We start from the raw sequence: 17,931 nt of genomic DNA on the forward strand, positions 1-17,931 counted from the left end.
AGACTGGACTGGGCATCTAACACTGACGCTGTGTGCAGGAAGGGGATGAGCAGACTCTATTTTTTAAGAAAGCTGAGATCCTTCAATGTGTGCAGCAAGATGCTGGAGACCTTCTATCACAGTGTTGTTGCCGGCGCCATCTTCTTTGCTGCTGTGTGTTGGGGAAGCAGCATCAGAGCCAGCGACTCTAATAGACTAGACAAAATCATCAGGAAAGCTGGCTCTGTACTGGGACTAAGGCTGGAGTCCCTGGAAACTGTGGTGGAGAGGAGGACACTGAAGAAGGTTCTGTCTATTATGGACAATAATCAGCACCCTCTCCACAACATAGTGGACAGACAGACAGCGGAGCACCTTCTCACATAGGCTGCTCCAGCTCTGCTGTCGTAGGGACAGATACAGGAAATCCTTCCTGCCACATGCCATCTCACTGTACAATAAAAGCTAAATCACTGTTCTGCACTAATCAGTCCAATTTTGCACAACTGCACTGTGGCACACTTGCTGTACATATATTTACATATACATACTGTTCTGCATTTTGAATCCTTGCAAGGTCTGCTCTACTTTTTATATTGACAGCATGTTATATTTTGTTTTATCTTGTCTACATTGCTACTCAGTGGTGGTTGTTGTGTGTCTTGTCTCTAAGCTGCTGTAACTGCGAAATAATTTCCTTGCTGGGATGAATAAAGTAATTCTATTCTCTTCTATTCTAAATTGGCACTGTGTGTCTAAAAGATACTTAATACCACCCCTGTAAATAATTTCAGATAGTGGAAAAGTTTAAAAAATAAATGTAAAAAATCTAATTATGATAGTGACATTTAATGTGAAAATTTGATTTTCCCCATTACTGTGCCGTTAAAAATAGGTTGTTTCACTTATTTTGTATCTGGCCTTTTTCAGCCAATGAGAACTTGATACCATTACAATTTATCATGCATTGTTCATTAATTAATAATCTGGAAAGTTTTAAACTTCAATTATAGTTCCCAACCCTCTGAAAAATTACTTATTTCTGCAGAAATGACTAAAGTAGCCCTGTAGAGTCACATGTGACTCTTGGCAGAAACAGGAAATTGCGACTTGGATCAGTCCAGTATGGTGACTAAGCAGATCTCTTCAGGTATTTTCACATCTTTATACAGAATGAGAAAAGTTTTGAGTGGTTCGGTCTCAAACTAGATTGAGCAAATGACTGAAGCCAAATGCCAAGCGCTCACTAGTCTAATAATTAAACAAGAAGCTAAACAAGAGAGCACGTTTCAAAGTTTATCCTTTCTGAAACAAGAGCATGTCTGTAAATGAAACAAAGAGTCAGTGACATTTTATTTGCCAGTAATTTTTATTTTGAGATATTTTGTAGAACAGGGGAACCGATAATTACAAAAAAAAAGTCTGTAAGTGTTCTACATGCTACACCTTAACCTATTTCATCATGCTTGCCTGGAAAAAGTACATAGAAATTTAACAAAAACACCCCAACCCCCCCAAGAAACAACATACAATTAAAACTGACATACTTTAAACCCACCGTTAGCTTTGCTTTTTAATGTACCTTTCCGTTGCCTCCATGGCCTTTTTTTTAACACTTAGAATTTCTTAAAATAAAAATAAGACTTTTAGGCGCTTCTTCAAATGAGACAGGTTTTCACAAAAAAAAGACAGAATGCACCTATATGTAAAAAAACAAAACAAAAAAAGACAATACCCAGTAGAACAAAAGAATGGAAAGCCTCAACTTCATAAAAAAACAAACATGAATTTGCATCCTACGTTAAAAACAAAAAGGAACACCTGCACATCCTTATAGTGCCGAAATGAGAATGGAAGTCTGTTCAGCTCTTCAAACCTTCAAGAATCACATTTGACATAACAAAGTTTCATAAAATAAATATCGCACATCTGCTAGAAATAAATAACGATTACTGAAACACCTCACTATGTTAAATGCCGAAGTGAGACATATTCATCTTTGCGACCACTTCATTTCATGGTATGAGGATGGTCATGTGTGTAAAGCACTAGTGTGGCTTCGAGTGTCTCTCACTGCTGTTACCTTGAGGTAGATAACACGTTTACATTTTAACGCCTACGATAATGGTTGCTGCTGGCATCATGTGTCAGATTTACAGTATGAAAGGATTGTTACGGAAGCTTTCTTCAGGGAAACATGTTAGAAAGTCGAATAAGAAGGAAAAAAAGAAAAAAGAAAAAAGAAAAGAAAAAGAACCCACCCAACCCTCTTTCCTTTTCCCCAAATGTATACACCCAACCCAGAAAAGGCCATTTGAAAGCACTTGAAAAGCCTACAGCAATGTTTGTTCACCAATCTTTCCTTCAAAATCTCCTTTCTTAAATCCTTTCCTTCTATTTTTTCGCCTCTCTCCTCCCTCCATCCCTTCCATCTACAGTACTTACATGTGCAACGACATGCCGGTTTAGCAATGAGGGCGTAGACAATAACCCATGAAGGCCAGGTGATCAAGGCTCAGAGTGATGATGAAACTCTTCGAATATAATAAATCAGCCCCCATCAACTCCTCACAATAAAACTATAATAAAAAATATGGTATGAAATGATTCAAGTACAATAACACCGTATTAAAATTAAAATAAAACTGCCTAGATTTTGCACTGTGAGGGAAAATATATTTAATTAAGATGCTTGAAGATGCTGCTGTAGGTTTTGTGGGCTATCTGAGGGGAACATTTGACGGCACAAGGGGAGAGGGACGCCTGGATGGACTTTAGAGGCAAGTCGTCGGGGCCGTCAAACACGGGCAAGGCCAGAGAGTCCAGCTGCATATTGAGCACGATCTCCGCGCTAGTGTCCAGGAAGCTGTCGTCTAGCTCCTTCACCCCCGAGGGCTCCATCTCCAAGCCGGTCACGCCCTCGGCGACGCTGTCGTCTTTCCGGCTGAAGAAGCGGTCCAGGTAGCTGGTGTAAGAGCTCTCCTTCTGGAGTTGGTCCGCCTTGCGGAGGTCCCAGCACACTTCGTCTATCAAACAGCCGCCGTCGCCGAGGCTCTCCCCGGGTCCGAAGCTCTCCCAGGGCTCGGTGGGCCAGACGCAGTCCCCGGCCACCACTCCCAGACCCCCGCCGCCCAACTGGGCGAGGTTCACTAGGCACTTCTCCTCTTTCTCCTGACTAATGGTCTTTGACATGGAAGTAGAGCGGGGCGCCTCCAGCTGGGAGACGGAGAAGTTTAGCTCGTTGAGGAGGCCCACCTCGCTGAGCAGGGTCACCTCCGGACACGGCTCTGGCTGCAGGCTCAGCTTGATGGTGCTGGCGATGAAGGAGTCAAAGTCGAAGCCTTGGTTCTGCTGCCTCTCCGCCTGGTGTTTCTCCTGCTTGCTGTCCTTCTCGGCCGGACTCTGGGTCTTCTCGGCCTCCTTCAGGGCGATCTGCGCCTTCACCAGCCCGTTCTTCTCGCATTTGCTCTTGGCCTTGCGGTCGGCCTTCTCCTTGCTCTGCTGCTCCTTCCAGTTGGACAGGTCGATGATGAGCTTGGGTTCGTAGTAGTGGTTGACTTCACTGTCCCTCCAGATGAGGTTGTCCAGGTAGGAGGGGGACACGGCCTTGTAGTTGCAAGTGTGACTGCACTGCACATCACAGTACTTGTTCTCGTGGTGGTCTTCCTGCCAAGACCGCTCCGACGGGAGCAGGGTCGAGTAGTCGAAGGAAGGCTCGTCCCGGAACTTCTCCCGATCGCCGTCGGTGTATTTACGAGGATCGACCTGGAGAGAAACGGCGAAGGTTCAGCTTTTGTTCCTCTTTAAATCTCATCTCACTTCTTCACCCTCTCATCCCCACTTTCATCAAGTCCAAGTTACATACCTGGACCTCCTCTTCATCTGTAACGTCAGAGAGCGCCCTGGGGTCAACTTGAACTTCATCTGGGTCATGGGTGCTGTGCAACTGCCAATCAGCCTCTGAGAACTGGCTCTCATGATACCTAAAACAGCAAACACACAGTTTAGTACAGAAATAAATAAATGGTTATCATGGTTATCAGATCTTTTTAGCAAGTTTGCCAGCGCACCTTTCCCAGGTATGGCTGTGGCTCTCGTCCATGAGCACGATGTCATCTACTTCGTCTTCAATGTGAAAGGGGTGCAGAGAGATCGGCTCATCCAGGGGGAAGGAGTAGTCGGCCATATAGGGGTGGGCCAGGGCCTCTTCGGCAGTAAGACGGTCCATGGGGTTAAAGGTGAGGATCTTCTCCAGAAAATCCATGGCTAGAGAGGAACGGGGAAAATTAAGACTGTCAATCAAGGAACTGGAGTAGCGACACACGAGTAACCTGACCTTCAGCACAGACTGCTGGGTGACTCTGCAAGTGGTTGCGACTCACCCTGTGGGCTGACACCAGGCAGCAGGTTGACCAGCGGCGTGTGAGGCTTTGACATGTCGCTGCGGATGAAGACAGGGATGACGCTGTGAAGCTCTTGCCGGTCTTCCTCTCGCAGCACTGGGATGGATTCCAGGATCAGCTGCATCTGCTCCAGTTCATGTGCTCCTGAAACGGACGGACAAACGTTGGTTTGTTCCCAGGGTTACACAACAGCCACCATCTGCATGACTGAGGGGTAAGTGTGGAAGATCATGGGAACAACTTTTGTTTGCCTTGTGCCCAGCTTAAGGCGGTTCTTACAGAAGCGGATGGTTTCTTTCGGCCCCAGTTAGACTTAAATTTAGGAACGGTGGGGGATAAAGGTAGAGGCGGCTTGTTTCCATTCTATCTCCTCCGCCACTTTCCTCTGGTGCTATGGAAAGTTCAACAATTCAAACAGAGCCACTAATTACCTGCAAAAAGAGTTTTCCCAGTGAGCATCTCGGAAAAGATGCAGCCAGCCGCCCACATGTCAATGGCTTTGGTGTAGTTGTTCGGTGAGAGCAGCAGGCGAGGAGATCGGTACCACTTTGTGACGAGACCTTCAGACAGATGGCCCTGTGTAGACAAAAACATCAAACCTTCAGAGGACAGCGCAGTAAAACTGATTCTACGTGTATGGGAAGTAAAGGTTAGAAACCAGTACGTAGACATTAACAGCCTCTTTGCTGTGGCATTTCTTCTTGATTTCTGCTTTTGAAATGCAACATGGCAAATGCTGCATGTGAACTCTGCCCGTTAGAGTGAACTAAACTCAACAGTAGCAGCAAATATTAGAAATGTCTGCTAAACTTTTTTGATGTTCTGCTAATGTTGAAAAACAATTCCAATTGCAGTGTTTCCATTTAATAAGAAACGCAATTAAAATCACACATGGCGAATTATTCAAAATCATGGTGATGTTGTGAGACATTTGGTGGAACCTGTTGTGCATTTTCCAAAGAGACAAACTTTCCTGATGAGAAAACAGTGTTTGCAATACAGATTTGCAAAAAAACAACAAACAAACAAACAAAAAAAAAACAGCCAATTTTGATATGGCTGAAAAACCAACCTCGTCCCAGCACAAAATGTGAGTTTTTTTCAAATTGACACATTTCCATAAATCAAATTTGTTCTCGTAATTCCAATTTACGTAATTCTAAGGTAAATGGAAACGCAGGTAGTTTGGTGGAACTTCCCAAACAGAGCTGCTCTGTTCTGGTTCAGTACACCGTTAGACCCCAGAGAGGAGGTGGTGGTGGTGGGGGGGTAAATGAAAAGAGGGGCAGATAAAGCACATGTAAGGCCATGTCAGCAATCCGAGAGCAGGATAATCCCCCTGCTGCCACAGCGGTGACACCAACCTGCCCTCCACAGTCGGTTCGACAAATCACAACCCACTGAACACAAAGGAAAGCGAACTGTCCATCTCCTCCCCGTGTGTGTGTGTGTGTGTGTGTGTGGTGGGAGGGGGGGGGGACTATGGTCTGGGGGAAGGGGTTGTAGTAAAACGACACCCTTGCTTCCCCCACCTGCAGCTGTAGTTCATGGTATGACAAAATTGGTCGGCTCACCACTAAGCAAGGCTCCTCTTTCTTGCCTAATTTAGCTGCAGATAGTTGATGTCACATTATCCTCAAGTGTATCGACGCTCTGCAAGCCCTTGTTTGACAGAGCTATAAATGGCACAAAGTGCAGACATATCTCCTTCCTCCAGGTAACCAGCTAATCGGTTTGTCGAATAGCGGCTTGAGAAAGAGGCCGGACATAATTAGAACGCAGTATGGAGGACAGACGGGGTTGCACCCAATTATTGACCCCAAGTTGGAGCTGGCTAGTTGCTAGTAAAGCCAACTTAAACATTAGTTGCGTTTCCACTACAAAAATGTGCACAAAACTGTCAATATTCCGCTAATGTTGAAAAAACACAATTTTATAATTGCTGTGTTTCTATTAAATAGTAAACATACTTAAAATAAGACACGAATAACTGTGTGATATTCAAAACCATTGTCATTATCATTCGCTTGTCTTCTTCATCTTTTCTGCCAGTAGTAACATCCGGTTGTTGATCACATGACTTATGTGATGCAAAAAAAAAAAAAGTCCATTGTAGTGTTGCAAAAATACCTTGATTGATACAGCTGAAAAACCTCCCCAACCCAGTCCACAAACATTTTAATCGAGAAATGTGTTGGTTTTTTCCCCCCCATAATAGGCATGAATTCCAATAATTAAATGTAATTCCAGTATGTGCAATTATATGGTCAATGGAAATGCAGCTGAAGCTGACTACAGTGGAGAAAACCATATAACCAGTTCAGAAAAAGGGATGCAAATTAGGTTAGCATTCATGGTTGTGCAAAGATGATTCACTGTGGAAACAGAACTGAACGAAGAGGAGCAAATTAAAAGGTCGCCAATAACTGAAAGCATAAAGTGGGTCGGTAAACATTTGACTCTTTTAATGAAGTGGCCCATTTATCATAAACAGACCAAGTCAACGCATTAACAATTCAAATGCCTTTGGCAACAGTTGGTGAATAAGTCAACCACTTGATCAAGATCAGAACAGGCCGACTTTTATGACTCATAACCGGCTCGGTCGGTGCGTCTGAATGCATTAGTCTAAACTTCCTGAATATGGTCAAACAAGATGTAATAAAAGCAAAAAACAATACACATACATCTTAATTTCCCGACTGGAAACTTGTGACTAAAATCATTCAGATCCTTTTAATTTAATTTAATTTAATACAGCTCAATTATTTCTGACGTTGAATGCGTCTCAACCCCATGAAACACTTTCCGGTTCTACAATGTGACTTTTAGGGGGATAACCAGAGCAAACCTCAATACAGTGCCATGACACACTGCATAACATACATATTCAATACACATAACAGATTACAGTTAAACTGCTTTCTATTGCGACAAAGCGTTAAGAGCTTGTGAACAGAAAGCCGGTATGTGTTGACTTCTTGCTGCATATTTCTCTCTGCCAGACCAGCCTGTTGCTGGCACAAAAAACTGGGTCAAATGAGTGCTTGAGTGTAACTGTGCTTGTGGTTTGCAGTTTCAGGAAGCTCGTGCAGCAGAAAAGACCTTGGTGAACTTTCCTTAAAGGATCACTGAAAACTGAAGTCATTCCTCCAGCATCTCAAATTACTGCCTCTTTCACCAAACATCAAGCAAGCACATGATTCTAATAATCATGAGCTTACTCTGGTGGAGCTAACCCTGACTAAATGGAAAACCCCCAAAGACTAAAGAATGAACCCCGCGGGTTTCATTCCAAGAGATTTCAGTTGATCGCAGTTAAAACAAATGAGTGTTCACAATAAGAGACAAATCTGAACAGGTTAGGTAGAAGAAGAACGTGCAAAAAGTGACTATACAGAACTTATTACAAATAACCTGGAGTAGCTTAGAGTGTTCAACAACAACAAAAAAGCTTGATTAAGCAGAAGTAGGTGAGGACTTTCTGAAGTCTAGCTCTTGTTGAAGGGCAGGCCAGAACTGGAAATTTTAAATAAAGCCCTGAGCAACTCCCCCTCCTTATCCCCCCTACTCCCAAAACAAGACAAAGAGCTGGCTGGGGAAAGAGGAGGGCATGGCTTGGAGAAACTGTATGAGTGCACGTGAATTTTTGTCATTCTTGAGCCTTGGTCAATAAGGGACAACTTTTAAGCTCACACAGGAAGAAAAAAAGCCAGCCTCTTCAGAACACTTCAAACCAGCACAAACACACATCAGAAAGTCACGAGGAATTAAAAACGGGGTGAAAAAGGTGAGAAAAAAAATGAAAAAGACTGAAGCCTGGTGGCCTGATCACACTACTCAAAGTAAACCAGGAACTGAGGTTCGCTAGAAAAAGAGCGCTTCTGTTTTTAGCGATGCTATTTAAATACGCTCACAGTCACTGTCTCGCTATGACGTGGACGGTGCTTATGAAGGCATATTTGCTCCAAGGAATTCTAAAACAACATTCCAGGCTTTCACCATCACTATGGATGGGAATCTTAAAAACAAGTGAGGCATCAAACAATTATCAATTTACAGGAACTGCAATGAATCACCTTTAACTCCCCTGCCACAATAGCAATACTGACATGACTAAATGTGTACAAAGACCAGAGGACGTTCAAACCATCTACACACAAATAAAAACTATAGAGGCTACAATGAAACAAAAGACCACCCCCCTCCACCAGGCAGCTGTAGAATACCAACTTGCATGCATGTTTCTCATTAGAAATCTGCCTATACAGAGAAAACGCCCATAATGCAACCCCCACACTCCACTCTACAGTGTCTGAATCGTGTGAAAACCTCACTTCTTCCAGTCAACAATGAGCTTCCACCTTCCCTTTCCTATTGCTCAGTGATAGCGTCTCTACGGATATGATTCATAAGCACACACAAGTCATGAGCTTGTGAACCGACTAGACAACTGTAGTATAGGTGTTTCCTTCAAAACGTGGTGAACCAGTGTGTGTCAGACGTCTTGTATGAGGTGCCAGAGTCCTGGCTGACGATGAAGCCATACCAGTCGAATAGATCACACCACGTGAGCTCACTCTAGACCTACCGATGACTAATCTGAGACACGTGTAAGCATCTGACTCCCTCTACGCTTAACGGAGGTCCAGATCCAACCACAGAGAGAGTGGGGGAGAGAGAAAAGGGGCAGGCCAACCTAGATTTCCTCACCTCACACCACCATATGGCCATGGACAGGCATTTCCTCATCCTTTTGATAAAGTGTCAACAACACAGCAAAGCTTCAGAAGACTATCACCTCGTTGCAATCAACAGGGTAAACCTTGATCTTTACATTCAAAGGAAAAAGCAACAAATGCAGATTGTATACAGAGCTATAAAACATGCATTTGACATGTGGTACATAAACTTGTAGCCTTTAATGCCAAGTCCTTTTTTACCAACATTATGAAACTCAATTACTATATTCAATTTGTTGCATTAAAAAAAAAACCTTTGGCAAAAACATGGGTCACCCATGCTCCAGTCTAAACCAATTTAACTTCTAATTTTAGAGGTTTTCCTTTGCATGCAACCGACCAAGGAAAATTCTCAGTGCTTGGCGTCTCCAGCCCCACTTCTGCTGAGAAAGGAAGCCGAGGCGTCACCTCAAGGAACCACATCCTGTCTTATTTACTTCCTGCTATAAAACTGCGTCACCCAGGGGAGCACCACGCTACCGGCCAATAAAAGTGTTGAGTTAGAGCAACAACACCCTCATCTCACAGCAGAAAGTGCAGAACCAATCAAGGTACAGATAACAACAGTGTTTTATGTGTTTTTTCTAAGCTAGAAATAACTGTTCCTTACCTTGTGGGAGTAGTGAGGATCCATAATGCGGGCCAGCCCGAAGTCTCCAATCTTGAGTACCAGATCCTCCGTGTTGACAAATAGGTTGGCAGGCTTGAGGTCACGGTGAAGCACATTGGCTGAGTGGATGTACTTAAGGCCCCTTAAGAGCTGGTACATGAAGAGCCGTGCGTGGCCCTCAGACATGGGGCCCCTCTCCAGCAGCTGACAGAGGTCAGTCTCCATGTACTCTTGCACGATGTAGACTGAGTTCACCTCTGTGAGCGACGCCACATCCTCCGTTAGTCTGCGGCCGCAGGGGCCTAGGGTCTCAAAAACCTATTGGTACAGACCAAAAGGTCAGCGTTAGCACGGCCTAGTGTCATCTTGTAAAAACAACCATCCCGTCGTTCAGACGCTCCATCAAATATTCTGTTTGACGTTGAACCATACCTTGACAATGTTGTCATGATCAAGTCTTCGGATGATCTTGATTTCCCGCAGGGCATGCTTCACACTTTGAGGATCGGTCAAGATAATTTTCTTTACTGCCACGCGCTTGTCACAGTCGGTATCGACCGCCGAGAACACCAGGCCGTTCCCGCCGTAGCCCAGAGGTTTCAAGTCCATGTAGCGAGATCCCAGGTCGAACCCATGGATATTCATGAGTGACTCAAACTTCTCCGCCATGACGACTGGTTTTAGGGTTTTACGCCAAACTTCTGCCTATTTCCTGGCTTGTTCCTAGTCCAACTTTAACACCACCACCAGAGGAATTATCAAATAATTCCCCCTTTGCTTCAGAGGCTGAACTAACTAACCCCCGTACAGACGACTACCAAGTCCCCCCTGGCTAGCCGTCACTCTCAAATATGGGACTCTAGTATATCATATTTTCTTTCCATGTTTAATGTTGGGAGAAATTTTAAAACAGAAATTTCTCCTCAACCCTTTTGGTACAAGGATATATTTAGCTGATAAGCTCTACGATTTATAGACTACAATGGAATGGACTTTGAGGCCAATTGGAAAAGGAAAAAAAATAGCACTGGGGTTATATTAAACTATAAAAGCATGTAGTTGCATCCTCACAGTGCAGATACATTCAGCGTATGACTGGTCCTGAGCAGCTTCATAAGAAATGCACAATTTTTCTTCCTGTTTTAGTTTTTTTTTTTTCTGGTCAAGTCTCCTGATATATAAAAATGAAATGCGTCTGGCCTTGTTAAATCTTCAAAATAAATTTTTACTCAGTGATCAGGTGGCTCAAGCTCACCACAGTCACAATCAAAACTATCCTCCATTTTACTTGGATATAACCTGGAAGACAAGACAGGGATGGGGGGGATAAAGAAAAATACAGTTGAGAACTTCATCAAATCAAAATGTTTTCAGAGACACGCATTCATTTGACTTCGAGTACAAGTCTAGTTAAGAGTTTTTACCTGGACAAAATGGGCTCATAAAATCAGAATATTAAGGAAAACTGATTACAGCCCTAGAAAAACTTGGATCGCATCGTAACAGTGAAAAAAGTTTTACCTTATAGCATTTTTATTAAAATACTTAAGATAAATATTCCAATCTCTACCAATGATTGAGTAGAAGGAATTCTTCCTTAAGCTCCTCGATCATTTTCATTTTATATCCAAATCCATAAAAATGTGATTTCTAAATTGTGTGATCCATTTGGTACCGGTATACACATTCAATTTTAACATTTTTTCATATCAAATCTAGCATAACATATAAGCCTCTCAATAAACACTACATCTACCAAGTAACATGTAAACTATTCTTATTTTAACTTTCGTTTTTATTAAGACAGTTTTAAGTGTGGCTTTAAATTTTCCGTTCTAGTTCATTTCTGCCCTCTAATACTCTAGTTATTCATGCTGCGCCTTTTTCAATCATGTCTATTGCACCGCTTACACTGGTAGTTTGCCTGAGGCTTTTGTAAAGTATTTGCTCTCCCTTATTAATAAGCCATTTATGAATCTGCAGTATTTGGGCTGTTTGGGAACCAACAGAACCGGTTCCTTTAGGCGAGTGGAGTCCCACGACTCGGAAAAGAGCCGTAATTTCCATCTCTACTGTCGTAAGAGGCTTTTGCCCCTCCCCTACCCGGCAAAGGGCGCTTGCCAGTCCGGTTTCTGTGCATGGATGCATTTCAGGAAATAAAAAATACAAGACTTGATAAACACGTATAAAATAACACAATGTAAAAATCATTATGTGTTCTAAGATACATACTAGTTTATATGCTGAGTTATTAGCGGCTTTATTAGCCTTTAGCGGATCAGGTAGCGGGTGGCGGAAAAAAAAACCGACAAGACCGCTACCATAACGACAAGCCGCTCCGGCTCGGTGTAAATTCATCACAATACCGCATCTATTAAGCAACGTTGACGCGGCCGAAACATTAGATACAAGACATTTTACGTCGACACTGCTTTTTTTTTTTTTAAAGTAATTAAAGACAGCGTTAAAACGCAGTCCTGGAACAACACGAACAAAGGAACCGTTGTTGGCTGAGGCTTTTGACTACGTGGTCCGGCTCTCGCAGTGCTAAGCAACACAAAGCCGAGCTCCGGAAAAACGGCTCAAAGCGACACGAACCCAGCACTGAAACAACACACGGTGGACGAAACAACGATGAGGATCAACATAGGAGACGTTACTCACAGTCTTTATTCGTTGCATTAGCGGGGTTATTGTTAAAACCGAACCCGGACTAGGTTTTCGTGCGCTTCGCTCCCCGAGCTCTGCGGATCTGCTGCAAACGCCATTTAGGCTGGCTACGAAGGGAAGGCGTGACGTAACGAGGCTACTTCACGGATTGTCGGAAATACTCCAATTATGGTGAAAGCACGTTATGAATGACTTATTGAATCAGGCCAATTCAAATATTTTTATTCTCTCCAAAAATAACCTACTTGTTTACTTTAGATAAATAATAACAAACTTAATCGATTACTTTAGAGGGTTTAAATTAGATATTTTTTATGCAGTTTTATTTGGCAAATTATGAATCTCACAAAATTAAATATGCTTTTGTTAGCTGTAGTAGGTAAATATTCATAAAATATTTTCTTATTAATCATATAATTTATTTCCCCAAAAGCATTCATTACAAAGTCTTTATCAAATTGTAATCTTTAACTGTATTTAATTAAGTACAACTCATTATCTTGTGGGGTAAAAAGTTTTGTTTGTTTGTTTTTTGTTTGTTTGTTTTAGCAATTAACTAATTTAACAACAGTGCACTAAGTGTATACACTTGCATCAGGATCTTGGATGTTGGAGCTTCGAGCAGTACGTGAAAGCGGCAGAAGTCATTCAAAACTCGAGAATCCTACACGGTTTAAATCCAGTTAAGTGACCACGAATTTGACACTATCTTCATCAACACGTTTCGTTACAAATACAGAGGAAAAAGGAATGTGTGGATAATCATTCATGCTCCAAAGTAAGAATGTTTTTTTTAAACGAGAATTCCCCGCTGTATCTTTATTTTCCGAATAATCTAAAGCACTTTTTAAAAATAAGTATAAATACATACTGACCTATAGTATCCAGTGCTGTTACCGTGACTGGTCTTTGACTTTATCATCCATGCGATCACAGTTGTTTTTGTTGTGTTTTTTTTTTCGGTGCAATTAAGCCCTTGTTTTCAGCATTGCTTAATCCCATTCATCTGTCTGTTTGTTTTTGCATTTAGTATGATTTAATGTTGTTTTCTCAGCAGCATTAGGCCACATTTGCTCTGCAGTGAGAAAATCCTGCGGCCATGTTATTCAATGCAGTTTGCGGATTTGGGAAGCCCATCTGGCACTGAGATGAGCTGGGTGACTCCCCCTGGATCTCACATCATATCCGCCACGAGGAGAGAGAAGCAGAAAAAAGCCGAGATAAACAAGATATGAATCCTTGAGTTACTTTTCGGTATATTTACAATCCGCACTTAAGATCCTGATCGCCAGTAATCCAGACTGTGGATACTGTGAATGGATGAGCATGCAGGTGGGCGTGTGCAGGCAGGCATGGCAGCATCACAGCCGCAGCAGCCTACATCAGCATCCGCAGCCAGACCATGTGAGAATCCATGTGTCCCTGAATGCAGATGCTCCTCACCCGCCGGGATGGGCTCTCCGATGGAGTAAGCTGCATGCGGACTGAAGCGTGGTGCGGACCGGAGCGCGCTGAAATGTTAACAAAAAGCTAGAAAGACTTTGTGTTTCCTCTGGTGGCGTTTTGAGTCGACTTTCATATTGCTTTCCCCAAGCACCGTTTCCAGATTCATAAGACTGATATAATAAGAGTCAACATCCCATGATGCATTTGTTGGCTGCTTAAGACCGGGGGATACAAGAAACGCAGGGCTGTCTTTTTAAGCTTATATAATTTTCCTCATTTCATTTTAAAGAAAGAAATAAATGCTTGCAGCTCTTTTTTTTTTTTTTACTTCAATGCACCAGTACTACATGGTTTATCCTAAATAGACTCAGAAGTAAACAACATTTTGTCTCTTACGGTGTTTTTATCTTTAGGAGGATCCAGACAAATTTCTTAAGAAGAAACTAACTTGAAATTAGTGAACTGACTCCCTTGTGTCTGACCTACTGGACTTTCTGATTGTTTCTGGTAAAAGCTTAATTAATGACTAAGACTCAGATCAGGGGCTTTTCTTGCCCTGTTGCTGCTCTTTGCCCTACTTATGAACCACAAACTCCACCTTACACCAGGTGCAAGGTGTAAAATGGTCCAAAGTCTCTACTTTGGACCATTTTGTGACTTTCTCCTAAACGCTAACAATGTGTCCCCGTGCCGACATAATTTCAATCCGTTCTTCTGGCCTCTCCTGTTACATCATGAGACAAACAGTTGACATCAAGTCCTACCGGCATCTGACTAAGAGCTTTCTATTTTTACCACTCACAGTTAGCCCTGTGTTATAATCTGTGAACCCAAAACAAACGCAGTTGCAGTCATGCAGCTTTGCTCCTAGAGCCATCTGATTACCAAGAAGCCTCTTTAATGCAAATGTGCATGAAGTTTTACCTCTTACAAAGTGTCTGAGTACATGCAACAGTAAGTTTTCCTGATTCCTCTTTTTTCTTTAACTGTTCTATTTGAGTTTTTGACTGAATGTACAGAAAAATAACTATACACCCCAAAGTGTTCACTTACCAAGGCTGAAATTCTCCTGGAATAACCGGCGCAACATGGTGAAAAAAAATGTTATAAATCCAACAATGAGAGGGATTAGTCATACATCAAAAATAAAAACAAAACAAACACATCCAAAACAGCAGGGGGGAAAAGTTCAGAGCAGTCCAGATTTCTACATCTGTGTGGATATGCGCAGGTATTCTCAGTGCCTTGATGGTGCCTTCTCCCACTCCATGTGGCTTTAGTTGTGAGGTGGAGCTCCATGGAAAGTTAATATAGGCCAGGCCAGAAAGGGGAGGAGACTGCTCTGTGTTTGGTTCGGTCTGTCAGCGTGTCGGATCCATAAAAGCTCATCAACGTTGCCTTTTCCTACTCGGAGCGTAAACTGAATATTTTCTATTTTATAAAGGAAATAAAAAATCAGTGTTTCTTCTGAGCAATACTTTCTGAGAAGAAAAAGATCATATTTTGTAACCTGCAATGATCAAATTCTGCTGTTTATTGTCCATCCATCCTTTTCAATCATCCATCCATCCATCCATTTTCTGGTCACCCTTGTCCCTAATGGGGTCGGGAGGGTTGCTGGTGCCCATCTCCAGCTACGTTCCGGGCGAGAGGCGGGGTACACCCTGGACAGGTCGCCAGTCTGTCGCAGGGCAACACAAAGACATACAGAACAAACAACCATGCACACACACACTCACACCTAGGGAGAATTTAGAGAAACCAATTGACCTGACAGTCATGGTTTTGGACTATGGGAGGAAGCCGGAGTACCCGGAGAGAACCCACGCATGCACAGGGAGAACATGCAAACTCCATGCAGAAAGACCCCGGCCGGGAATCGAACCCAGGACCTTCTTGCTGCAAGGCAACAGTGCTACCAACTGCGCCACTGTGCAGCCCATCCTTTTCAATCAATCAATTCAAATATAAGAATTATATGTCAATTATGTTTTTTTTCCTGCTCTTGATAAGATTAAATATCGAAGCTCTAGTTTTATAAAGACAAAATCATGTCTACGTTCAGAAGCACAACATAGCAGGAGAAGCTGAAATTGTTTTACTACTGTACATGCTTGACAGCAATTTTTCTTCTTCTTACAGAACAGTACGAAGAAGACAACACAAAAACTTTGAAGTGTTTGTCCATTGGTAGGGAAGTCCTGCTGCTTCACAGCTCTTTTTTATCTTTGGTAAGGCTAACAGTATCAGCAGGAGGTTCATGAAGCTGTGAATTCACAAATGCCAGGCCTCAATATCTGCCCGCTTTTCTATCTGATTCCTAATAAAACCAGAGTCTGCAGCCTCGCACTCATTATTGGATCTGCTGGCAGCGCTCCTCAGTCTTGATCAGCTGGTCATACGGCCGTTTCCTGGCATCGCTGCCTGTTGGCGTGTTTGATCTGTGAGAACGTGTGTTTGCTTGCCCATTTGTTTGATATTCAAACCGGACGGCTGCCGGGTCTAAACACGTTGTGTTTTATCAAAAATATTTGCGTGGACGAATGAGGACATGTGGGCAAGCTGAAGTTTTGTCTGGCGACCGTTTTGCCTTTTCATGCTATTGTCTCCGTTCCAAATATATTATTAATGATCTGCAATGCATCAAGCGTAAGCTTGGGATTTGATATGCAAGATGCCTTTAGTAAATGAATCATTGATTGCCCAGAGTACAGAAAGAAGATCCTTATGCAACGCAACCTGAAAGAATTCTGCCTACAGATCAGCAAACAGCGATGCTTCGTCTGCATTCCCCCACAGCGCCTCTGGTTGTATAACGTTCTGCCAAGGAGCAGAAACATCAAGTACAAGCAGCAGTTCTTGCACTCTAGTGAAAAACCTCTTGACATACACATAGGCAATGCTATCTATACACACACTGCTCATGCTAAATAGCATGCCTCTCTGGCATTTCAGAGTTGTGTGAAAGATGCCTCTACTTTCCTGAGCACTGCAGACTCTCCACTGCAGGGGGCAAACAGGTTGATGTATTTATGCAAAAAGCGTTACTTATTATCTCAGGAAGACTGGATTGTTTTTCTGTGCGCATCGTCTTACATAGAGCTTTGCAAAGACATTCATATCCAGCAAACCTTTTCAGGTTTTCTCACACAACGTGATCCTGATGTGACCATATCCCACTGTGGACATGGTGTCTTCAGGGTGATGAGCAGTGTTAGCATATGTAGCAGTTCTGGTTGACTGCCATGTGTTTTGTAGGTTTGCAGCTATGTCATACTCATTCTATTTTCAGATGATGGATTGAACGGCGAGTCATGAGATGTTCAAAGCTTGGGATTTTTATTTTATAACCTATCCGTGCTGTAAAGTTACCCCACAGCTTTATGACACGCCGGCTGTGTTCCTTGATGTTCACCATGCTACTTGTTCACTATTGTTGTGAGAGAAAAAAAAACCTTCACAGAACAGCTGGATTTATACACATATGGGTTGTATTTACTACTTAGTTGACTTTTGAAGACAGCTGCTTTTACTTGACTTTAGTTAGGGGTGTTGTTAAAGGAGGCTGGAATGAAAATGCACACCACACTTTTCAGATATTTAGTTGTAAAAAAAAAAAAAAAAAGTGTAATCTTTATTTTATTTCATATGTGATCAACGAGTAGACAATTTAATTTATTGGTGGAATTGTGATCTCAGAATTAATCTGGATGTTTCTTCCTGCACCAGGATGTGTTGTTTGTTGAACACCTGCAAAACTGACATGCACAAAATGTCAAAATTCAGAAAGAAATAACATTTGCATGCGCTACTTTTGTACTCTCATGTTTGTTTCAATAAGCTAGTTCACTGGTTTACGCTGCCACTGTCACTAATATTATGCAATGCACATTGCTTCCAGCACTGACCTGGAAACTGCATGTTAGATCAAGATTTTAGTTATTGGGTGCTGTACACTTTGATCCTGACGCAGCATTAGCTCAGCACTACACTGTAAACACGCTGTAAACACGCTGTAAACATGCTTATCATTAATTCTTATCAATCATGAGAGGGCAGGAAAAAGGATATTGCCCTTCAT

General features: G+C 42.5%; 1 protein-coding gene across 3 annotated transcripts; it reads right to left on the reverse strand.

Moving 5' to 3' along the window:
* Positions 1-1,329: 1,329 nt before the first annotated feature.
* mapk6 (mitogen-activated protein kinase 6) lies at positions 1,330-15,118 on the reverse strand. 3 transcript variants are annotated; one of them, XM_028014298.1, is made up of 8 exons: positions 14,904-15,118; positions 10,167-11,033; positions 9,735-10,052; positions 4,814-4,958; positions 4,362-4,526; positions 4,050-4,245; positions 3,845-3,962; positions 1,330-3,744 (listed from the first exon to the last, which is right to left on the reverse strand). In XM_028014298.1, exons 2-8 carry the CDS (start codon positions 10,401-10,403, stop codon positions 2,659-2,661), a joined length of 2,265 nt encoding a protein of 754 aa, XP_027870099.1. In that variant the 5' UTR covers positions 10,404-11,033; positions 14,904-15,118; the 3' UTR covers positions 1,330-2,658. The 3 variants fall into 3 exon arrangements, with proteins under 3 accessions (XP_027870099.1, XP_027870100.1, XP_027870098.1); XM_028014299.1 differs by lacking the exon at positions 14,904-15,118 and adding an exon at positions 13,280-13,663; XM_028014297.1 differs by lacking the exon at positions 14,904-15,118 and adding an exon at positions 12,399-12,549.
* Positions 15,119-17,931: the final 2,813 nt, after the last annotated feature.

This window comes from Xiphophorus couchianus, chromosome 4 (assembly GCF_001444195.1).
Source record: "Xiphophorus couchianus chromosome 4, X_couchianus-1.0, whole genome shotgun sequence".
NCBI classification, from domain to species: Eukaryota; Metazoa; Chordata; class Actinopteri; order Cyprinodontiformes; family Poeciliidae; genus Xiphophorus; species Xiphophorus couchianus.

Bases quoted from the DNA above. Each gene is read 5' to 3' on its own strand.
- mapk6 (XM_028014298.1), bottom strand. From the start codon at position 10,403: ATGGCGGAGAAGTTTGAGTCACTCATGAATATCCATGGGTTCGACCTG. The intron at 4,959-9,734 runs GTAAGGAACAGT...TTGTCTACACAG, and splicing joins ATCCTCACTACTCCCACAAG to GGCCATCTGTCTGAAGGTCT. The intron at 3,963-4,049 runs GTGCGCTGGCAA...TTGCTGTTTTAG, and splicing joins CACAGCCATACCTGGGAAAG to GTATCATGAGAGCCAGTTCT.